At 41.0% G+C, this 21,404-nt stretch overlaps 1 protein-coding gene across 17 annotated transcripts in view; it reads left to right on the plus strand.

Moving 5' to 3' along the window:
* ANK2 (ankyrin 2) overlaps positions 1 to 21,404 on the plus strand; it is a 185,844-nt gene that overhangs the window by 120,997 nt on the left and 43,443 nt on the right. For 9 of the 17 annotated variants that reach the window (XM_051804876.1, XM_051804887.1, XM_051804881.1 and 6 more), the window contains 4 exons: positions 6,179 to 6,323; positions 9,783 to 9,885; positions 10,494 to 10,597; positions 20,417 to 20,641. In XM_051804876.1, the coding sequence (XP_051660836.1) occupies positions 6,179 to 6,323; positions 9,783 to 9,885; positions 10,494 to 10,597; positions 20,417 to 20,641 (577 nt within the window). Of the gene's footprint in view, positions 1 to 907; positions 989 to 6,178; positions 6,324 to 9,782; positions 9,886 to 10,493; positions 10,598 to 13,684; positions 13,727 to 14,630; positions 14,667 to 20,416; positions 20,642 to 21,404 lie in introns of all 17 variants that reach the window. The other 8 variants (XM_051804878.1, XM_051804884.1, XM_051804888.1 and 5 more) reach the window with 3 other exon arrangements.

The following is a 21,404-nucleotide window of genomic DNA, read 5'->3' on the forward strand; positions in this document are numbered from 1 at the left end:
GCACGCTAATAAGTTTGGCACTTGGGTTTCAGAGTCCATTACATGTACAGACAGGAGACACGTGTTGTACTGCTTAGTAACATCCCCAGAAAATTTCTGTGAACTTCTGCAAGAATTGATAAAATATTGCAGTTTTGTACAGCACAGAATTACAGAAAAGGCTTAAAAACGTCCCTTTTTCAAAGTTCACAAGTGACTGCTTAGACATTTCAGTCACATGGCATCTGATAAATATGAACATGTTTGCAAGAATCTTCTGTGTTCTTTTTTACTCTTGGCAGTGTTAATTAATATTGCAGTATCTTACATATGCTATTTTATGGTTGTTTTTATTATTTCGTGCAAATGATTTGTAGAGTGACTAATTTCCAACAAGTCCTGGGGATTTGGGAACATGGGTTACAGGGTTGGGTTTTTTTCTTTTACAAAGGATGCAAATGCACTTGTGGTTCTAAATGGTGCAGGAAGTTAATGGCATTCATTAGTGCCAATACTACTTCTTGCATTGCTTTTGGAAATGGGATTTCTGCTGATAAATGAGTTACACTCTTGAGTAAATAACGGTGCTTAGGCTCCAGATGCAACTTTTTCTTTTCAAATGTGAAAGCAAAACAAGTGTGGTTCAAAATCAATTATTTTCTGCTGCATCATGACCGTTGAGATTATTTTGCTCAGGAATGTTTTTGCTGCTTTGTGTCTGAGAAACAATTCAACTACTCGTGTCATTATTGTGACAAATGGGCTTTAAACTGCTTATAGCTTTATGTTCACCTTGCTGAGTTTATTCCCAGTCTTTCGATCTACCGTTGAACCGTCTTTAAATCCACAAAGCCTGGTACACCTTTCTGCTTCTACGGGATTAATCCAGAGTATTCCCTTTTCTCAAACCAATTTGTGTGTTGTACAGCCTTTAAACACTCTGATGATGAACCCTTCAGTGATGGGGAAGCATGTAATGGCACAGGTGCTGTTAGCAGGAGTTCGTGGAGTAAGCCCTACAAACTTTCTCTTCTTGTTTAACCTGGACTGTTTGGTTTATTTTTGGTGTTGAAACAACACAGGTTTGCATACTCTGGGTGCCTAACACTGCTCCTCTCCGTTCCTTTTGAAGTGTGGCTGAGTGTGTGTTTCCTGAAAGGTGGGAGGAAGAAGGGAGGCCAGGAAAGCTCAGATTTATTACCTATATCTTGAATACGTTGGCAGAACTTGAAGGGGCCGTCCAGCATGACTAATGCTCTCCAGTGCTTTGAATTAACATTCCCTGCAAACAGTCCTAAGGTGGATGGTACTTGTGACAGGAACTTAAAATAGCTGGGGACAGGAAGACTGCAAAAACTCTTTTAATGGAGGGGATGAACCTTTCAGTGGCAGTGTAGCTTTGTAAGAGGCCAGCAATAAGATTTCTCTAACTCTGTGTTCTTTCAAGTGACACAATGTGTTCTGACATAAATTGATGTGACACCTAAACCTGCCAGCTGTAGTTACATAGTTACCAAGAGTAAAACACAAGAGTACTTGAGCAAAGAAGGGGTTCATGTTCCATTGTGGAGCCTGTTTGACCACTGGTGATAAGTATTTTGTGTTGTACCTGGAAAACAGGTATGTTGCATAATTGCATGCTGTTCTGTTGTTAACATAATATTCCTATTCCTACAACAAGCAGAAGTGCAACATCCCATGTTAACAGGATAAAGTAATGCACCAAATAATCTATCAAATAGCTCAGCTCGATTTGGCAGGTCCTACCCTGTGTAGCTTATTTTGAAATATTTTGCATGGACTGAGAATCCTCCTAATTTTTCCTCAATTTTCTTGCAGCATTTTTCTGTTTATCACATGTATTATTATTCAGAATTCTTTACCTTTTACAATACCTGGAAAAAGATAATCTTTCTTTTGAACAGAATTAGGTAATTTTTTTTTTCTTAATGGCATTTGATCCCCATCAATGGGGATTGCACTACAAATTCCCATAGGCAGAGCTGTTAAGTGATGTGGTTTGAGAAAGGTACACCCATGCCTGCAGAAATGCTTGGTTTGGATACAGTTGCACTAAAAAAACCTTGTGCATTTTTGTCTTTGCATCTGCCTTGGCTGTGAGTGTTGCTGCAAAGTTGAGTTCCTTTAAAGCTGTTGCCACAAAAGAAACACTTGGCCCCCCAGGGATCCTTAGAGTAGCAGAGGGGAATTACTGCAAAGCATCTCGTGAAATGTATTTTAGTCGTGTCTGGGGAATTAGTGAAGTTGAGCACAAGCAGATGTTTTTGTTAGGGCTGAGTCAGTGTAGACACACAGGAACATCTAGAAAAGACAGGAACCTGTTTTTTTTTTTTCCTCCCATATATTAATGTGCTTCTATGCACTCGTTCCATGCGTTATTTTAAAAGGGTGTTCAGGAACTCTCATTAGTTTCTCTTTGAGCCTCCTCATCTCCAGCTAATTTTCCAAAGTTGTAGGTTCCCTTCCTATTCGAGACTCAGTTCTGGCTGCTGCAGAAGCAGTCAAGTTCTGACTGTGGTTCCCCACATCCTCCATTCTGGCAGCACAAACGTTTCACCATGTAGGGAACCAAGCCAGAGAACTGACCTGTCTGCAAATTAATCTCTTTGTTTGTACTGACAAGTTGTTTTCTGGCCAAATGACTTTTGCAGGCAGAAGGGACTAGAAAGGCTGAAGTAGAAGGTGAGACAGTACTGTCAGAAGCAGCATGGCCTGAGATGGGCATGACCATGAAGGTCAGCTCACACCAAACAGTAATTAGTGCTGATATTTCAATTGCAGAGGAGGGATAGACAGAGGTTTTCATGTGCAAGTAGTCAATGGACTCTCAAAAACCCCATTGGAATCCCAGTATCAGTAGAACAAAAATTGTCTTTTTCATGAGGGAAACTTGTCCAGAAATTGCTGAGGAGTCAACCTTGTGCCTGGTTCCAACATAGTCACTGTAATAGTTTCTGTGTAAAAGCAGGATTTGCTGTCCCTTCGTGGAAGTGCATCAGTGCCAGGGTGGCAGGTCTGTGAACTGCTGTGTCACTTAAGGACACGGTAATGTGATCTGAGATTTCCAGGAAGCAGCTAATCCATTCCTGTTTGGATCAGATTTCTGATCAAAAAGGAAAAAAAACCCCACAGTGCTAAAATACAACAGTGAATTTCCTGGGTGCCTCCCTACATGGCCTTGGAGTAGCAAATACTGCTGCATATATGTGAGAAATGGGCACAATTCACTGCTGGTGTACATGCACATAATTCCTCTGCAGGAGCACCTTAATTAGTGGGAAAACTTAATTTCCTTAATTAATCCTGGAACTTAAAGTTGGAGCCAGGAGCTGTTCAGTGTATTAATATCTGAAACCACACGTGAAACTCTGCTTTCCTGCCTGGCTAAAAGTAAAGAAAATTTAAAGCATTAGCCAAACTGTAATCCAGGGAAACTTCTAGTGTGGACCATTAAGTGGAGAATTGACTTTAGGGAAGTGAAGGTGTCCAAGGAAAATGTCACAGAAACTCTGGAGTATACACATTCCATAAAAATTGTTCTTGCCATAGCTCTCCCTTCTCCATCTGTTACCTTTAAGGAGCAGCACTTCTGTGGTGAGCTGTAGACTTATCTGCATGCTGTAGAGAAAACAATAATTTTGGCAAACTCATCTGGCTTTAAAAACATCTATTAGAAACGATTTCTGGCAGTTTGACACAGACCTTTCTTTCTTTCTTTCTTTTTTTTTAACTTTTGCTTACATTTTCTCTGTGTTTTGTGAGAAACAATTCCAGAGCAATTCTCATACAGCAGTTGTGTTTTGCAGTTTATTTATGAGCAGCAGCAGTGTAGGAATGGTAGGAAGTGCCTTTGTTGAGCCTTCCCTAAATGAGTTGACTCTGCAGATGTCAGTACAGCCCTATCAGTGTGGGTCTCCAGTTCCTGGGGTTCAGTAAAATCCTGTGTGTCCAACCAAGCTCTCGCTGAAGAAGCAGATATGTGATCTCAGAATGTATCCTGTGTCACTTAGGAGTCTGTTCAGTGATTTAAAATGATTTAAAATGCTCAGAACTGTGTTCAGGCATTCAACAGTGGCAGCAGCAAGTGCAGGGGTTCAGCTGGGAAGGTGTTCTCTCTAGAAAACAGAAGATAAATCAATAAGCAGGTGACTCCTCAAAATCTACTTGTGAGTTCACAGGTGACCACTGCAAACAATGGAGCACCAGTGTCAAGGGTTATATTTGTCCCAGACTGCTTAGTGTGAGTGGTGAAAATGTTCCTGGCATCAATTTGATGGGGAATGTGATGGCAGACAAATCGTTTCTGGCACAATTAAAAAGGATAATTTCTTGTATGGCCTCAAAGCTGCCATCTGGTAAGATTTGCTGTGTAAGGAAGGCCTTGGTCAGCTGAATATGCAATCATTGAGGTTTAAGTATGTGGTTTTCCCCTTCATATCCTATAAGGAACTCCTTGGGAGTTCATCTCATTAGGGAAAGGTGGAAGGGCACAAAGGGCTGGCGGGGAGTGACTTTATCTTCTAGTTCCCTCAAGATTAGTCTGCTGTTGAAGGATATCCATGGATAGTCTGGTTACTGTTTGCAGATGTTCCCAGCACATCAAACAGAGGTACTTAGCCCTGGTATTGACAACTCTTAGATGAGAGGCCAAAGCTGGAATAAGAGCAGACTTTGGATTTTTTTTTTTTTTTTTTTTTTAAGGATGTGGGTGTGATGAAAGTGGTGAAGATTTTGCCTTTGTTTCTATTATAGATGGAATGTCTGGCATGATTATAATTATCTAGTTTATTTGAAATATAGCTTGGAATTCCTTTTACTGTTTGATTAACAGCATTGCCTTAATATCTTCCAAGTTTTCACTAAGCCCTGTGCTTTATAAAGTGACATTCCCAGGAAACAGGAGGCATCATCTGTCAGAAGACAGGAAACATGAAATGATTAAATGCATTTTATTGTTTTCTGTGAAACTGTGCCCAGTTTCTCCCTCTTAATGTGGGCAGATGGAATTTTCAAGAGCTCTTGTTGTTAGACTGAAAAGAGTCAAGCCTCATTTTTACATATAATATTAGTGTGTACAAAAAAAAGTCTTAAACCCCCCAAAATTTGCTTAGTTTCAGATGACAAATAACAAATTACTTATTTCTTAGCTGAAACATCCAGCTAGTAAAAGTAGCTTGATTTGTTTTTGTGAAAACAAATATCAAGATGACCTCCAGTTTGCCCACACAGCTTAGAAAATGAGAAAGTTTGAAGCCATCCACAGCCTAGGGTCTGGAAGGCTCATCCAGTAATTGGGAAAATGACTGAAATATCCAGGAGGAAGCTGTGGAGAGAAGGCATCTTGCAAATGGGAATGAAAAGAAACATCTACGTGTTGCTTGGCAATGGGATCTGTTTTGTTAGTCTGCTGGGGAAAGCAAACTGTGACTTCATATAGACAGAATTTCCTGGGGAAAATAATTTTGGACCTGAAAAAAAAAAGATTAAACCCTGTTGTTCAGAGTATATGCATAAAGGTTACTGTGTCAGAATGGTCATTTAGGTTGTGATTTGTTAGGAATTACTTTTCTGAAAAATCATCATTCTCATCTATGCAGGTGAGCTTATTTCCAGTTTCTGGATGTTGCTGTGTTTTAGAAATAAGAATTTTGTTGCTGATCACAGAAGGATGTTGTAACATGGGTGAGAGAGCCTCATATGATGTGGAGGTTGGACAGCAGAGAGTTTAAATTAGGATTTGCAACTATAAGGCATAAGGCCACAGAAAACATGTTTTCTTCTGCAAACAAACAGATTACTGTCAAATAAGTGGGGATATTTAACCATAAACTGTCAGGCTGGGATAAAGCATAGCTGTGACCAGAGAGCTGAAATAGATTTAAGGAACAGAGAGATTTTAGAGAATAGCAAAGAAATGTGCCCCTTAGCAGTATGTGGTGCAACAGCAAACAATAGATTAAATCTAATTGATTAATCAACTCGATTTCAATTTTTTTTTTAATATCTTGCTTGATGTGGCAGTGTCATTACATATATTAATTGCTTGTGGTTTGCAGTGTTTCCTGAGTGAGCAATGCCTTCCTGTTGATTGTGCTGTCCAGCTGTTGGATCCCGATGCGCAGCTGGAGTCACACCCCTGTGTGTGCTGAGCCCTGTCCCTTCTGTGATTGATTTACAGGTGATGACACAATGACAGGAGATGGGGGAGAGTACCTTAGGCCAGAAGATCTCCGAGAACTAGGAGATGACTCTCTGCCCAGCAGCCAGTTCTTGGATGGTATGAACTACCTGAGGTACAGCTTGGAAGGAGGACGATCGGACAGGTATTTGTCTGGAATCATCACTTTTCTTGCGATAGTTCCACACTCATTTTGTTACAAACGTTTGAAATCCCCTTTTCAGGGTCTCTCACTCGAGCTGGCAGAGGAACACCCACAGTTCTAGTTCTGAAAAGCTACCCGGGCACTCCTGGGTGGGAAATGTCTGCTGTAAGTCAGCAGTGTCTCCGGACTTACTGCCTTTAGAACTGGGGTACACTAAAGGGAATAAAAGAAAAAAGTGGAAGTCTTGGCAACAGAATTTTTAACCTACCTCGTTTTCCAGTCTTGATTGTTATTCTGGCAGCATCTCCGAAGCTCAGTGGAATCAGTAGGATCCCTTCTGTTTACTTCAGTAGGCTGTGAATTGCTCCTGGAACAAAAGATGTCAGGGAACAGTTTGGTTTTCCTCACAGCATGTGTAAATCCCATTATTCAGGTCTCACAAGCCTGGAGTCTTTGCTGGTTTTTAGGCAGTTCCAGAGAGTCTACTGAAAACAAAGTGACTGTGTGGCTTTTTAACTCCTAGAGGAAGTTTATGAACTACAGCAGAGTGCCTAAAGTCAATCTCTTTTGTTCTTTCCATGGTAACAAAGATTTTATTTAAGATGATGTATACAAATGATGTATATGCAAATGCACACAGATGTTAAGCCAGTTTAAGTTAAGCTCCCATTTAGAATGATTATACTGAAATGAAGCAAAATTATAAAGGGAAAAAGAATGAAAGAAGAAAAACGTCTTTCTAACTCCATGGTCTAATTTTCTGTCCCCTTCAGGTTACTGGTTTTAAGAATTTTCACATTGTTTTGCTTTAATGTGATTTTCATTGCATTATACCGACTTTGGTTTTCCAAGGAATTCAGTAAAGCAGAACAGTATTAGCAGTCTAGACTCATGTAACCTTATGCATTGATCAATTTGATTTCAAAACATATGTTTTTCATTTGTAACCATCTTCCCTATTTATTTTATTTCTCTCTCCCCTTCATTTTTCTTTCTTTTCCATATGCTTTCATTAGCATCATGCCCAGGTAGGTATCACATAGCATGAGCACCTGTTGTCTCTATACCCTTCTGTGGCACCTGTCTCTGTTCATCCACTTTGGAGGCCTGCTGTATGCCAGAAAGTTGGTTTGGAGGACCAAATGAAAGATGCTGCTGTTGGAAAGTGTTTTCAAGGTTGATTTGTGCAGTTTTCAACGATACCAGGTTTTTTCTCAGCCTCTGAAACAACATATACTTGAACAGGAATTACATTTAACTGGACCAGAGCTTGTTAGATCTCTCTAGGCTGGTGGATGTGCACTGCAGCGTGGTCTCCCAGGTATCCAGGTTAGAAACCAGGCTAAGGAATGCTGCTTATATTTTCTGGATATAACCTGGGCCTTGTTAAGGGCTTAGAAGAGAAGGGTGATACGTAAGGCACACTTTTACATTCAGGAGCTTTGTAGCATTCCTGGGTTCCACAGTTCCATCTCTGTGGCTGAGTGTTATTGGCCCCACAGCTTCTGTGACTTAAAATTCATCAACCAGATTTGGAAAGAATCTGTATTTAGATGGTATTTTTGGCTCTGATTTAGGTAGGTTTTTATTTTATTTTATTTTATTTAAAAGGATTCCTGAAGTACCTTTATTTCTGAGTCTTTAACTGCTGGTCTGCTCTTCGTTTAGCTGGTCCATCTCACAGAGAGGGGCAGTGCCATCTGAACACTAGGTTTGAAATTGAGTTTAGAAGGAAATTTAAATCTCTAACTGCAAACCTCAGTCATGTGTGTGCCTGTGGATAAAGCCCATAGCCTTTGATGTATTTACTGGAGCTTATGTACAGGTAGTACATAGTGGATATATACTTGTGGTGGTGGTAGTAGCAGTGAAGATGGACAAAATCACTGTGGAGATAACCAGCCAACTTTAGTTCAGGCTTCCTTTCCTTCAGTGTCTGTCCAGGACATGACAGTAGCTGAATAGCAGAACCTACAACTTGGATGGTGACTCTCTCACGAGCATTGCATGGCACAGCAAAGCAGTTCTGGAAGTGTCAAACGTGGAAATGAACACAGGATAATGAGGGCAAATGGGATCTGCTACTGAGGCTCATTTCTCAGCCAAAGAACAAACGTTGGTTTTGTTTTTTCTCAAGACTTTCCAAAACCTGATCCTTGTGTAGTGCCTGTCTTTGCTTCCAGTCTCGTACAGTCCATCTAGGATGCTAAACAGGCCTTTGGTATGAGTCAGTCATCCAGGGCATTCATTTTTCTTCCATGTCATATATTTCTAATAAAAATGAGGTAACCATTTGCTTCTAAAAATGGATCAAAACCCCCAAACCTGAGTGAATGTAGCTATTGTTAAAAAAGGCTGAGTGATCTGAATCAGATGGTATTTGAACTGCACTTAAAGCACTTGAAACTCATGTCTGTAGTGAATGCATGACTTGCTAACTTCTGAAAATGAATTATCCTTTAAAAATCTGTGTATCCAGATAAATGGCCTATTGTTCCGATCCCACATATTACTCATTCTCAGTACTACTCACGGATGTGTAAACCAGGAAAACAAAACTGCTGCCTTCAGTTATATGTACTGTATTCCTCTAGACCTATCACAGAGTACACGTACAACATCTGAAGGTGGCTGATCTGTTTTTAAAAACCACTCCTGTAAAACTGCAGCCAGTGAATATCGAAGGGACAAAACTAGTGCTGCTTGGTAGCAGAAACCCCATTTACCTCAACATGTCCTTCTGTGGCGTCCTATTTGTCTGGTTTTTTTTCTTTGCTTTTCGCTGGTGGATGCTGCAGTTACATTCTGAGCCAGTGCTTGGAAGCAGCTTATTTACTGCCTTGCACCTCTCATTGCTACAGCAACCAGTGTTGTGTGGAGCTGTGGGTACTTACAGCGAGATCCGTGCTCCCATTTGGACTGCCTCCCTAAAGATGCTGCTGGCATTCACAGGAACAGTCCTGTTTTCCACAGGAGCTTGTGGCTGGCCACACTTCACCTTGCCGTGTGTACCTTCCAGGGGACAATGTCAAGCTTGCTTATTTACAGTTTTAAAGGGAGAGAGTAGGTCAGGGGGCAAGAGTCGTTCCAGCTTTTCTTCAGGTGGCAGCGTTCTGGTTTTCCGCAGTGGTTTGCGGGACGTAGTGGAGAACTTCTCCGGAGAGCCTCGCTTAAAAGAAATTAATGCATTTTGTTGTAAGGAAACTGTCGTGCCACAAAGCCAAACCTAAAGTATCTGTGAGTAAGCAACTGAGTCAGTGGAGAGGCTTTGTGGCCCGCGGTCGGGGAGGTGGCACAGCCCCGCCGTGTTCCCCCGGGACTGGGATCTGCTCCCCCTGGAAGCTGCATCCCGTTGCTAATTGCACGCTTCTTTCATTCTCCCACTCGCTCTGTCATGACACCTTCCCAACATCATCTGTGCTGCTGATGCATTGCTATGGCATCCTACCAACCTGCCAGCCTGCGGTCCTTCAGTTCAGACAGGTCCCACACCCTGAGCCACGCCTCCTACCTGCGGGACAGCGCCATGATCGACGACACCGTGGTGATCCCCAGCCAGCAGGTAAGAGAGAACCCCCTGGACTCGCTGGGTGCCGGGAGAAATCGGGGCAGAGAAAAAGATCTCAGCGTGAATTGCACTAATGAGTCTGTGTGGTGTTCGCTGCTTGTTTATTTTAATACGAGTCTCTCTGTTTTTGCTGATATTTAACAGCATATTGTACTGTGCAGTGTTAAACTCTATTCCAAAATAAGTGGCTGAGCTGTGTGAGTTACAAGGACTGTGTTCTTAGTGTTTTCTCCATTTTAACTGAATTTTTTGAATGTTGCTACAGCCATCGGGCTAAACATTCTAATGAACTCACAGCCACTGTACTCAAAGATACTCTCCTGAAACATGCTTTTAGTTAGAAAAAGAGATTTAGGAAATGCCCTCTTGGTAAATCACAGCATTCATTTCACTGATACCACTAACACAGGATTACTTTAAGCAAATGCAGAATGTTACAGTAAGAGGTTTCTAATATCTTGATGCTATTCTTACTCCTTTGTTTTCTTTTAAAAAAAAATTATGCTTTAGGCACTGCTAAGCAAAATACATCTTATTGTTTACTTGATTATTTGATTTCATTGCAGTAAAAAGAGTTGGCGTTTTTTTTTTTGCTTCCCAAGGTAACAACTCTGGCCAAAGAAGCTGAAAGGAATTCCTATCGCTTAAGCTGGGGCCCTGAAAACTTGGACAATGTGGCTCTTTCTTCCAGCCCTATTCACTCAGGGTGAGTGTATCAATTAGCATTTTACTTAAAAATGAGAAGGAGAGTACCTGCAGTGGCAGCAGCTTCGACTAATGCTTAACTATGAGCTGTATTTTAATTCCTTACCTCCTGGAGCTGTCAATAAATTGTTATGATCTCTTTAAGCTCTGACAGTCAAGCAAATCTGAGTACCATGACTGTTCACTGAAATTGCTGCAAGTCAGTGAGCCCTGAGTCAAGTTCAAGAGGAATGAATAAGATAATTGACACATACACGCAGGAATTGTGTGAATTTTATGGAGAAATAAATCAGTGCCTCTTTGGAATTAGCAATAATTGAGATCAAGGGCCTAATCATTCCAGATGATGAGTACTTACCGTGCCAGTGGAGTAGTTTAGGTGAGCACCGACTCTGGTGTTTGCCTTTCAAATTGCAGGAATAGGCAAGCAACCTAAACATCGTATGCTTTGTGTATATTTGGGCACTCTCTTGATGTATAATCACAACTGACTCTTCATAACCACTTGCATTTAGGCAAGCCCGTTGTCGTGGCATAAGGCAGGTCAAACTGCAGGCCCAGCCAAGTTTATGCTTAGAAAACTTATCCTGGCTGGCCTTTTAAACACTCCTAGTCACTGTGTTTTAAGTAATTCTGTTTTTCACACTGAATTCTACACTTGTGTTCTGCTGTGAGGTTTGATTAGAAACATGCAGATGAGTTGATAAAAGAACTCATGTAATTAAAAAACCTTTAATTTGTGTGACGCTACGTTGTACACAGCATGGCTGGACATCACAAGGGGAAAGATGAGTTTTGTTAATCTCAAATGACTTTGCAACTATCTTACAGTCCATATCTTTCGTAACATAGCACTGGAGTCCCATTTGGAATGACAGGTCTAGAGGAGGAATAATATTGTCATAACTGTGATTGCAAATTGCTTAATGTGACATAGATGAGTGGCTGATAGGAGGATACTTGGCTGTGACCAGTGTTGTTTGGATTTTGCTTTTCATGAGCTCTAGAACTAACAAATGAAATGAAAATACTTAATATGTCAAGTATGTATGTGTTTTTATATATGCTGGTAAGCTTTAAAATTGCTTTGGTGCTTTATTCTAACCCTACATAGATTCCAAACTTTTCCCAAAGGATGTATTAGTTTTCCCTTTCAGAAAGGTGGGTCTTGCCTGTGATTGCAGAGGATGAACTAAGGACTTCCTAGGAGAGTGGCATTTATTTCTTGGATGTGCAGTACTTTTGTGGTTTTCTTTTAAATTATATTAGTGATATTTCGATCTTCTGGGATGACCAGGATGCTAGTGGTAGGAGAAGATATCTGATTTTAATAGGAACAACACTCCTGCAGCCTTATATTAAATAGTGACCTTTAACATGACACAAATTATGTTCCTCTTTCTATACATACCACTTGCCACTAAATATTGTAATTAAGAAACCTATAATAATGATTCCTTAGCCTTTGGAAAAGACCACACACCACTTCATTTTTATCTTGTTTAGATTTGTCCAAGTCATCATATCATCATAAACTGTTGGGGTATATATCTGGGGTTTTTTTTAGCAAAGCACATTGACTACTAGAGTTTGCTTTTGAAAGTGAAACAGTTGTAGAAGTGCTGGAACAACAAATATGTTTGTCATTTATACTCCTCTTGTCACCCACACCCTCCTCCACAGGCAGACACACACTATTAGTAGGTTCTTCTGAAACAGCAGCACTGCTAAGATTTGGGTGCATGCAGTGGAAGAGTATTTATCTGCCATGAAAGAAAACTCTTAGAATTTTCCGAGAAATCTTGTATAAACACTCTCAGTGGCCTTGGGCAAAGGTCTGGCCTTGATTTTGCCCCAGACACTGAAAATGTATTGAATTCAGATTGTGAAATAGTGTATCAGCAAGGCATTGGACATGAATTACTAGGAATCTAAGGAAAAAAATTACACCCTACACTGTTTCAGTGGTAAACTCCAAATTGTTGTTGGGTTCTTACTGATGTCCCGTTGTAGGGAAGTGTTTCTGTGGATCACCCCCCAGCAAAAGCATAAATTCAAAGAGAACTGTTCTCTCCGGGTGGAATTTCACAGGCACATATTTCAGCCTTTGCATAACTAAGCAAAACCCCTTCTATGTCTGAAATTTCAGAAGGGGAAAGTGTTTTAACTGTCCACTTACAAAGTGAATGTAACTACTGTTTCAATGTGTTGATAATTTCATCAGTAAGGGAGGAAAAGCAAGATCTTTTGTCAGAGTCGTTGGTAACTGTTTCAAAACCCAGAAAACGTTTCTCTCTTAAGAGGTGACATTATTGTGGTGCTCAAAATCTCAACATAAAGATCTCCTGGACATTTTACACAGCTGACAGTTTCTGAGTAGTTTCCTGTATTGGCTGAATGTAAAAATATAAATTCCTGCATTTAAACTCCCTTTCAGCGAATCAGATTTGCTTCTCCTGATAAAACAATCTGATCTTACATATTGAGCTAAGTTAAGGACCTCTGAATATACCAGAAAGTTTGGGTGCTAAATATCCAGTAAGATAAGAGTTTTATTGCTTTGCTGGTGATATTAGGGGATATTATTTATAATTTCCTGCTGAAGTGTTGTGACAGACAGAGCTACACCTACATAATTCAAATACGTTTCACAGTCTTACTCACATACCTCACCATATCCTATTGTGGAAGAACAAATTTTCTTGAAGTGGGAAGGCAAAAAATCACTGAACTGAAAGATTTCTTTTAACTTGCAGCTTTTAGCTTTGGGTCCAGGCTTTGATATTAACTTGATTTTGTGTTCTGGAGAAAATACGTAGCAGGTCTGCAAATGTTTCAGCTCTGACTTGCTCACAGTAAAACTCCTATTTAATGAAAGATATTGAATATATATAATTTGATGGAGAAGTCCCTATTTGACTATTTGATGATTTGAGAGTATCAGTACTTCTATCTTGAAAAAAAAGGTTGGGATATTATTAGTGAGTTTGTCTTTCTGGAAGTGCTTGCCTCCATCAATGAAAAAAGGTGAAGGATGAGGGACTGGTCATCTCATACTGTGACAAATAATGTGAATTATCATTCTTAGCTGCATGTCTGCAAAAAAGGAGGCTGGATCCTTGCTAACAAGGTAATCAAAATCTATTTCAAGTGTTGTATTTTGAATCCATAACATTGCTTTTCCCAATGTGAGATTGATTTCCTGGAAATCGTTATGGAAACAGGACCTGGCAGCGACCAGCTGATAGTCATTTCTTAAATCTGAAAGTCTGAATGACTTCAAATTTTGCTGTGGCTTTATGACCTTTGTTCAGAAAGTTACAGTAAGGAAAAAGAGCGGGTGTGTTTCATTAATAGCAAATTGGTGTTAATGGAAGAAAATGGCAATGGAGATCCATAGAAGAAGGGACACTGGAAAACTAACTGTCCGTGTGACACTGAGTGATTACCGAGAGCCTAAACAGGTCAAACCCAAAGTTTGGAATTTGTCGTTCTGCAGAACAAAAGGAGGACAAGAAACATGTTAAAATGGAGAAGAGGGGAGGACAGGAGCTGTAGATAGGGAAATCAAAGAAAAGAAATAATGATTCATCGTGTAATCAGGACCACACTGGCTGGAATTACCTTCGATTCCTTGCCCTCTGATAGATCACGGCCCACATTTCACACGTGGATGCCTGAACCGAGCAGGACTTGCCCCGATCTGCTCCTTAAAGGTTTCTTCAGAATCTAACTGTGCATTTCAGGCATCTGACTTCCAGTGGGAGAATGTCTGTAGAGGACCCAGATCACTGGAGTTTTACTCCTGTAGCAGCAGTGGCCGTTTGGAACCAGGGCTGTTTGCGTAGGCTCGTTTCCCATGCTCACTCCTGCCTTCTCCCACGGAATGAATATGCACATATATGTATATGTTCATGTGTTTGATTTAGAAATCAGTTTCATTTTTTTCCCAATATTTCAGTATTTCATTTAACTCATTCTTTCCCCCCCCCTTTCTTTTCCTTTTTGATGTTAAATCATCTATTCTATTGCAGATGCTCTTCTCCATGTCTTGATCTTGACAACAGCAGGTGAACTTCTGCATAATTTCTTTCTTTAATACATTGCACTTCTCACCCACCCTATTTATCCTCCCCTCTTACCTCACTTCAGGATGCTTTTGTGTTTTGATAGTGCACGTTAGCCAAGGCAAAAAATCAATTTAACTAGCAAGAATAGTTACATGTGGCCCTGTTTCTCTTCTTGTACAGTAAGTGCCCACTTTCTTCCTCTGCTTTGTCATCTATAACAAAAGGGTTCTGAACACATAATAAGTCCACTGCAAAAAAAACTTAACAAAACTCCTTATACATTCCTAGATTGTTTTAACCACTGGTTTATTTAACAATACCCTTTCTTTGTCCGTGGCATGCTTTAATATTAATATTTAAAGGAAGGTAAAAACCCTCCACAAAAACCCAACACAAACCACTGTAATTGTTAAATCACTAAGTGGGCCTTTTGTCTCGTTCTCTATATAAAGAATATTTCAGAGCCACTCCCTAGGCCATATTTGCCCAATTGTGCCACCATATTTGAACTAGTAGAATAACTGCCCAGGCTGAGAGTATATTATTTTTCATGCCACACGTATATTTCTGTGTGATGGTTAATCAGTGCTTGAAGCTGAACATTCCCAAAGGAGATTATCTTCCCTTGGCAAAACCGAGTGTTTATTGCCACCTCTTCAGCTCCTTTAACGTAACGGTAGAAAGGTGAAAATCTCCTTAAATATTCAGCTGTGCAAAATTGTAAAATGGCTAAATGAACCCCCAAACTACAACCCCATAATTGTAGGCCACGTCACTCAGTCTCTCAGCAGCTGGCTAATGCAGTGGATGTTACCAGAAGTCCATACTATAGCGGTTTCCCACGTAGGATCATGTTTTTTGTCCTCCTGGAATGTATCTTTTGCCTTGTTTCTGTATGGCACAGTTGCAGCCTGCTGGAAAGCACGCTGAGGTAGTTGAATGACTTGCTGTTGACTTCAGCGGGAGCTGGATCAAGGCCTTTTTTCGGAATTTCAGCCTCTCCGGGTTCTCCTCCTCCTGCTGAACACTTTGGGATGGCTGAAGCACCCTGATTGTTTGGTTCTGCTTCTTCACACTGCGACTAACACTGAATGCTGCTATCTCCTTGTTTCCCAGTTTCTGTTATGAGTTCAGAAAGCCTAATGCTGAAAAGTTCTATCATGTGTCTCCAGTGGATGTGCTCTCCTTGGAGCTTTTGTTTCCTGCTGCCCGATGAGCGCATGTGTGGCTGCACAGTCTGAGAGAATAATCGTACCTGAGCCGGGTGTATGAAGGTGGTGGTGTAGATTTTGCCTCTTCTGTGTGTTCCAAGAACTGTTGCCTGTCCCAGGAAGCCCCTTCCCCTGCTGGGTTTTGCATGGCTCTCCCAGTGACTCTGCAGAATGGGACGTGTGTTTGAGTGCCAACACCTGAGGCTGTGCCTCTCTCTTCATAGGACAGGGACTCCTCACAAAGCACACAACAACTATCTTCCTTCACCCCTCCAGCACTGACACATCCCTTTTTTAATTTATTTGTTCATCCTGCTGTTATCTTTCAAATGAGGATAGATACAGAATAAAACCAAGTTAATTCTATGTGAATGAAGTCAGCAAAGGGAGTAACTCAGGCTCTGATCTGAAATACAGATTTCATGAAAACACTCTCCAACTTTTTGTCCTTCTATCCAATGTGTAATACTGTCTGTGTTGTGTTCCAAGTGAAGCCATTAGAAACCCCCTCGCTGTTTGCTCTGCTCTTTGTAGAAGGCATGGAAACAACCTGAAAGATTTAGGGGCCTTTGTGTGTGTCCTCAACCAGAGGGACACTGTAGCCCATGTTAGTTGATACAGTTACCTTTCATATGGCAAGTATGTAGTTTTTAATTGCTCTAAAGTGGAGGAAAATGAAATGGCCTCTAATTTTTGAGTAAGTCTTGCTAAATTAGAAGGGAATGGATGATGCTTGAGCTGACTGCTGTGTGTTTAACAGAAGCATGTATAGGCTCCCCTGCAGTCTGTAACTGATTCTTATAAAATAATTGCTTTTGCACTTTGTTTTTTATTCAGAAATGTAGTCCTCATTTCCCCTTCATTCTCTTTAAAAGAAGGAGGCAATGATTTCCCCAAACCTGATTTGTTTCATTGATTTGCCTGTTATGTTGCATTGCCACCTTGCTAAATCCCAGGAAAGCTCAGTATCGATCCAATTTGCAAGACCGTGGGGGTCACATGTCTGTGTCATGCTTCATTTCTACCAGAACCTTTAAAACTGGAAGTGGAACTTACTCAAAGGCTGTCTTAGTACTGAGAAAGATGCATAATCTGCTTTGACTTTGAATCATCACTTAACTAAAATTTAAGTTAAATTCCTTTAATCCCCTTTATTTACTATGTCTTTTTTTCCCCCTCTTGAACCATTTGTGTTTCTCTTTAATGGTCCCTCTCCTCTTCATTTTCTGTACAGAGATGGTTGATAGTGCTTTTAGTTGTGCCCCATGCAGTTGACTCATGGGGTAAACTCTGAGTTTCCTGCTCAGCTTCAGGGAATATATATGAAATTAGGGTTATTAATATGCTGCTGTTATGCATTATTTTCTTTTTGACCATGGGAATTTATCACCATAAGGTGTATCACTTCACAGAGTGATGGCTTCATCTGCCAATTATTCCTGCTAGTTTTGTTTGTTGAGTGCAATCTCTTCCTATCTCAGCCTTGTCACTCAACAACACTGGTAAAAGAAGTGTTGGAGAGAGGAAAAATAACGTGTGTGCGCGTGGGCAGCAAAATAATTAGTTTGCATTTTATGTTTCCTTTATATTAGTCATACAATTTTTTCACTTCCCAAATGCACATTTCAGAAAGCATATTTTATATCATGCATTAGTTTTGTATGAATTATCTGTGTATTGATAGACACACTCCTTCAAAAGGGAGAAGCTTTTCCGGTCCTGGAACAGTAATGGCACATTCCAGATGCCCTATTATGTAGCAAATAGGCAGGAAAAGAGGCTGCTGTGATTCAGAAAATGCGTTATTATGAATTATTGGCTTCACCCTCTTGCATATCCAAAAGTATGTGAAATGTACTGATTAAAAAAAAAAGGAGATGGAAAGAAATTGGATTAAATAAGTGCATGACAAAATGGATATGGCAACAAGGTGGGAAATACAGGGTGGTGTGGTGGAAAAGGATGTGTTTTTACACTCTGTGTCAGCTCTACAAATCCTGTGTCAGTGTACTATCCTCTGAGGTCTAGAGCTGAGAAATTTTCCCCCTCAGTTTCTTTCCTTTGCACTGTATTCGTGGTAGTTCTCCAAAATCTGTTTTCCAGGAATTTCCTAGTATTACACAGCTGGGTTTGTGAACTGGCTCCTCCATAATGTGATAATTGGCACTAATCTTTCTGTGCTGTGCTCACACTATTCTGTGCTTGTCTGAATAACAACTTTAGATCTTCCTTATGATAGAAACAGCTGTTTTTACAGTGAAGAATAATAATAATAACGTCTTACTGTCTTTATTTTAACCATTGTTATCTTTGTGTCCTCTTTCCAGTGAGACTTGTCCTTGCCTGTTTTTCCACTCTTTGGAGCAATGGTTGCTTTCAGTGAGAGATGACTGATAGACTTTGTGATAGATTTACTGACCCAGCAGGCACATTCAGTAAACTTAAACGGAGAGAAAGAGTTGCAACCATGTTAATAGAAGGCAGACGATTTGGTTTGGAGCCCCACCTTTCCTGTGTATTTTTCTCTGGCACTTAACAGTGGGTTTGGCATTGCTGAGGCACAAGTGGAGATAAGGAGGACATAGGGTAGATAGGTGACCCAGCACTAACTGGACAGCGACAGAAAGTGATCCTGATGTTTAAGTACACAATCTTGAGTATTATGTCAATAATGAGAATAACTGACTCCCTAGACTGTTCATGACAGCTTACCCAGTGAGAAATGTGAATGCTGCTTCGGTTCAGTCAGAGCTTCTGGTAATTGCGGGGGAGCGTTTGTGTTGCTCGCAGTGTTAGCTTTAAAACGTGAAACTCCTCTTCCAGCAGCGTCACTAACTGCCTCAAACAACACCCCTTGTGCTGGAGACCTGCACCAATTCTCCGAAACAGCGCCACTTTGATAACACCACTTCATGCACTTACCTGGCGATTGCAGTGAGAGCCGAGAGCATTAGTGCAACAATTGAGCACTTTAGTATCTCTTAAGCTCTTCTTTCATCTGTGCTTTACCCTGTATAAAGAATGTATTTTGTGAAGGAAGCTCCCATTCTTCTCAACTAATCCCCCCGACAATGGAAGCTGTAAAATGTTTTCATTTTCTTTTTTTCCCCCCTTGTTAAAACCACAGAAACACCAAGCTCTCAGGAATGAGATAATGGTTGTACAACCCCGAGTTTTACACTAAGCAAAGCCTAGAGGTATCTGAATGGCAGTAGACTAGGCGACTGCATGTGTGAGACAGACTGGCATCCGTGGTGCATGGTGTGCTTCCGACTGGCGCTTGTGGCTCCTTCCCATCCTCCATCCCTCTGACTTGCACGGTGTGTCGAGTGTTGTGTTCTTACAGCATGTGGAATTCCTTGGGTGGACAACGAATGGATGCAATGTTTGTTGCACAGAACGGTCAAGGGGGCAGTGGAAAAATCCCTGTGTTTGTTACTCCTCTTACAAGGGAGTATATTTTCTCTGTTGCAGGTCCTTCAGTAGCATTTCTGTGACTCCCCATGAGATGATTCTGTTTTAGTGGCTAGAACTAGGCCTGACACCGTTCTGTCTCCTCTACTCTTACTTTCACTTCCAGCAGCCTGACATTCCCATCCCACATCAGGCATGATCCCAAGTCATAAACCAGTAAAAAAAAAAAAAATGGAAGTAGTTCTACACCTTTCCCAAGAATGTCCCAAATCTGTCAAAATCTGTGTTTGGTTATATGTGGAACTACAAAAAATTAAACACAAAAGAAATGCCAAACAAAATGAAATGTTTTTCTCCCTCTTAAAGAAAAAGAAATAAATAATTTACCTTGTGCTAGAAGAGGGCTCCCTGTAGATGGCTTTGTGCATCTCTGCGTCTTCCAGTGGGACACTGCATTGGTGTGCAAAGTAACACAGACAAACAGAAATCCATAAATAAATCTCTTACAAAGTTAATACACCTCTTGTTGTCTGACCAAAACCCAAAATTTGTCTTCAAGCACAAATGACTTGCTGGGGTTTTTTTATGACAACCCTACTGATGGAGTGTGAATTGTATCTGCACGCTCTAGAATGAATTTTTTTTTTAATATCCAAACCTATTTTTGTTAGAAATTGTATTTTACCGAAGAACCATAAAATTATATGGAGAACCCAAAAAAAATCCCAAACCATCCCATAATTGGCTTTGTATTTTTGAATCATAAATAATTTCCTCCAGTGGGGCGTATTTGCTTGTGAAGTATTTAATGAGTGCCCACTTTTAAGCACAGTTGTTTGCAGGCACCGAGGAGTGATACAGGCTCACATTTATTGGTGTCTGCTGGTACTTTACCAACAGCAGCACCGTGAAACAAGACTTTCGGTGAAGAACACTTAGGTACCAGTGGTTAATGAAAAAATGACCTCAGCATGATTTGGTGCTATCCATGGGAGAAAGGCTTTTTCTAATTGTGCCTCTTGAGCAAGAGCCCCGTTGACATACGTAGCGCGTTACGTATGTGGAACATACCCGTGGAACGTACCGTACGCTCCGTCTCTGACCGGTTTTCCCTGATTTTTGCAGCTTCCTGGTGAGCTTCATGGTGGACGCCCGCGGGGGTGCCATGAGGGGCTGCCGGCACAACGGGCTGCGCATCATCATCCCCCCGCGCAAGTGCACGGCCCCGACGCGCGTCACCTGCCGGCTGGTGAAGCGCCACCGGCTGGCCACCATGCCCCCCATGGTGGAAGGGGAAGGGCTGGCCAGCCGCCTCATCGAAGTGGGACCTTCTGGGGCGCAGTTCCTTGGGTAAGAGGGGGGGAGCGGCCACGCGGCCCGGAGGAAAAACGTTCCCAGCCGCGTTTTCGCGTTTTAAGTTGCACCGGAAGGGTTCCTTTTCTTGAGACGTGAGGTGAAAAAGGCCTTTGTGGCACGGTAGCAGGCAGAAACACAGATCTGTGAAATACAGGTCGGTTGCCACTTAACGAGTTGTGAAGGTTTTACACCTTTTCCTTTCAAAATGGGTATTTTAAGCACTAGCACTAAGGTTAATGTGCTTCTGTGGATATAATTATTACTCAGTGTTGTGTGATATTATAGTGGGAAGAGACTCCCTTAGAACCAGGAAAGGCAGTTCATGCTATATTTAAAAGATGAGTAGCACAGCACTGATCTAAACCCCGAATATGAACCCTGCTACGTACACAGTGGGCTATTTTAGGGACTTCTATTGTGTTATCAGTAATTTGGACTATCAGGGAAGCACAGTGCCTTTGATTTTTCTGGAGTTGAAATTGCTAAATTAAGCAATTGGACAACCCTGGAATTTTCTGGCCATTTCTTTTGTCCTGTGCTGCAAAACCCATAGAAAGGTCAGATTTGTGTCTGCTGCTCAGTTTGTTTCAGCAATTTTCAGCTTAAAGCAGCAGTCACTTGCACTTCGAAAAATTTGTTTTGCCAACTGTTCTTCCTGTCAACTGTGGCATCCAGAAGGAAATGATTGAAGGAACCCCTTCTATTACATTCAGAAACTATAAAAGAAGTGACTCTGTAAATGGCAATAGTTTAAATC

Source organism: Manacus candei, unplaced genomic scaffold (assembly GCF_025592945.1).
Source record: "Manacus candei isolate 608988 ecotype Guabito, Panama unplaced genomic scaffold, ASM2559294v1 h1tg000062l, whole genome shotgun sequence".
NCBI classification, from domain to species: domain Eukaryota; kingdom Metazoa; phylum Chordata; class Aves; order Passeriformes; family Pipridae; genus Manacus; species Manacus candei.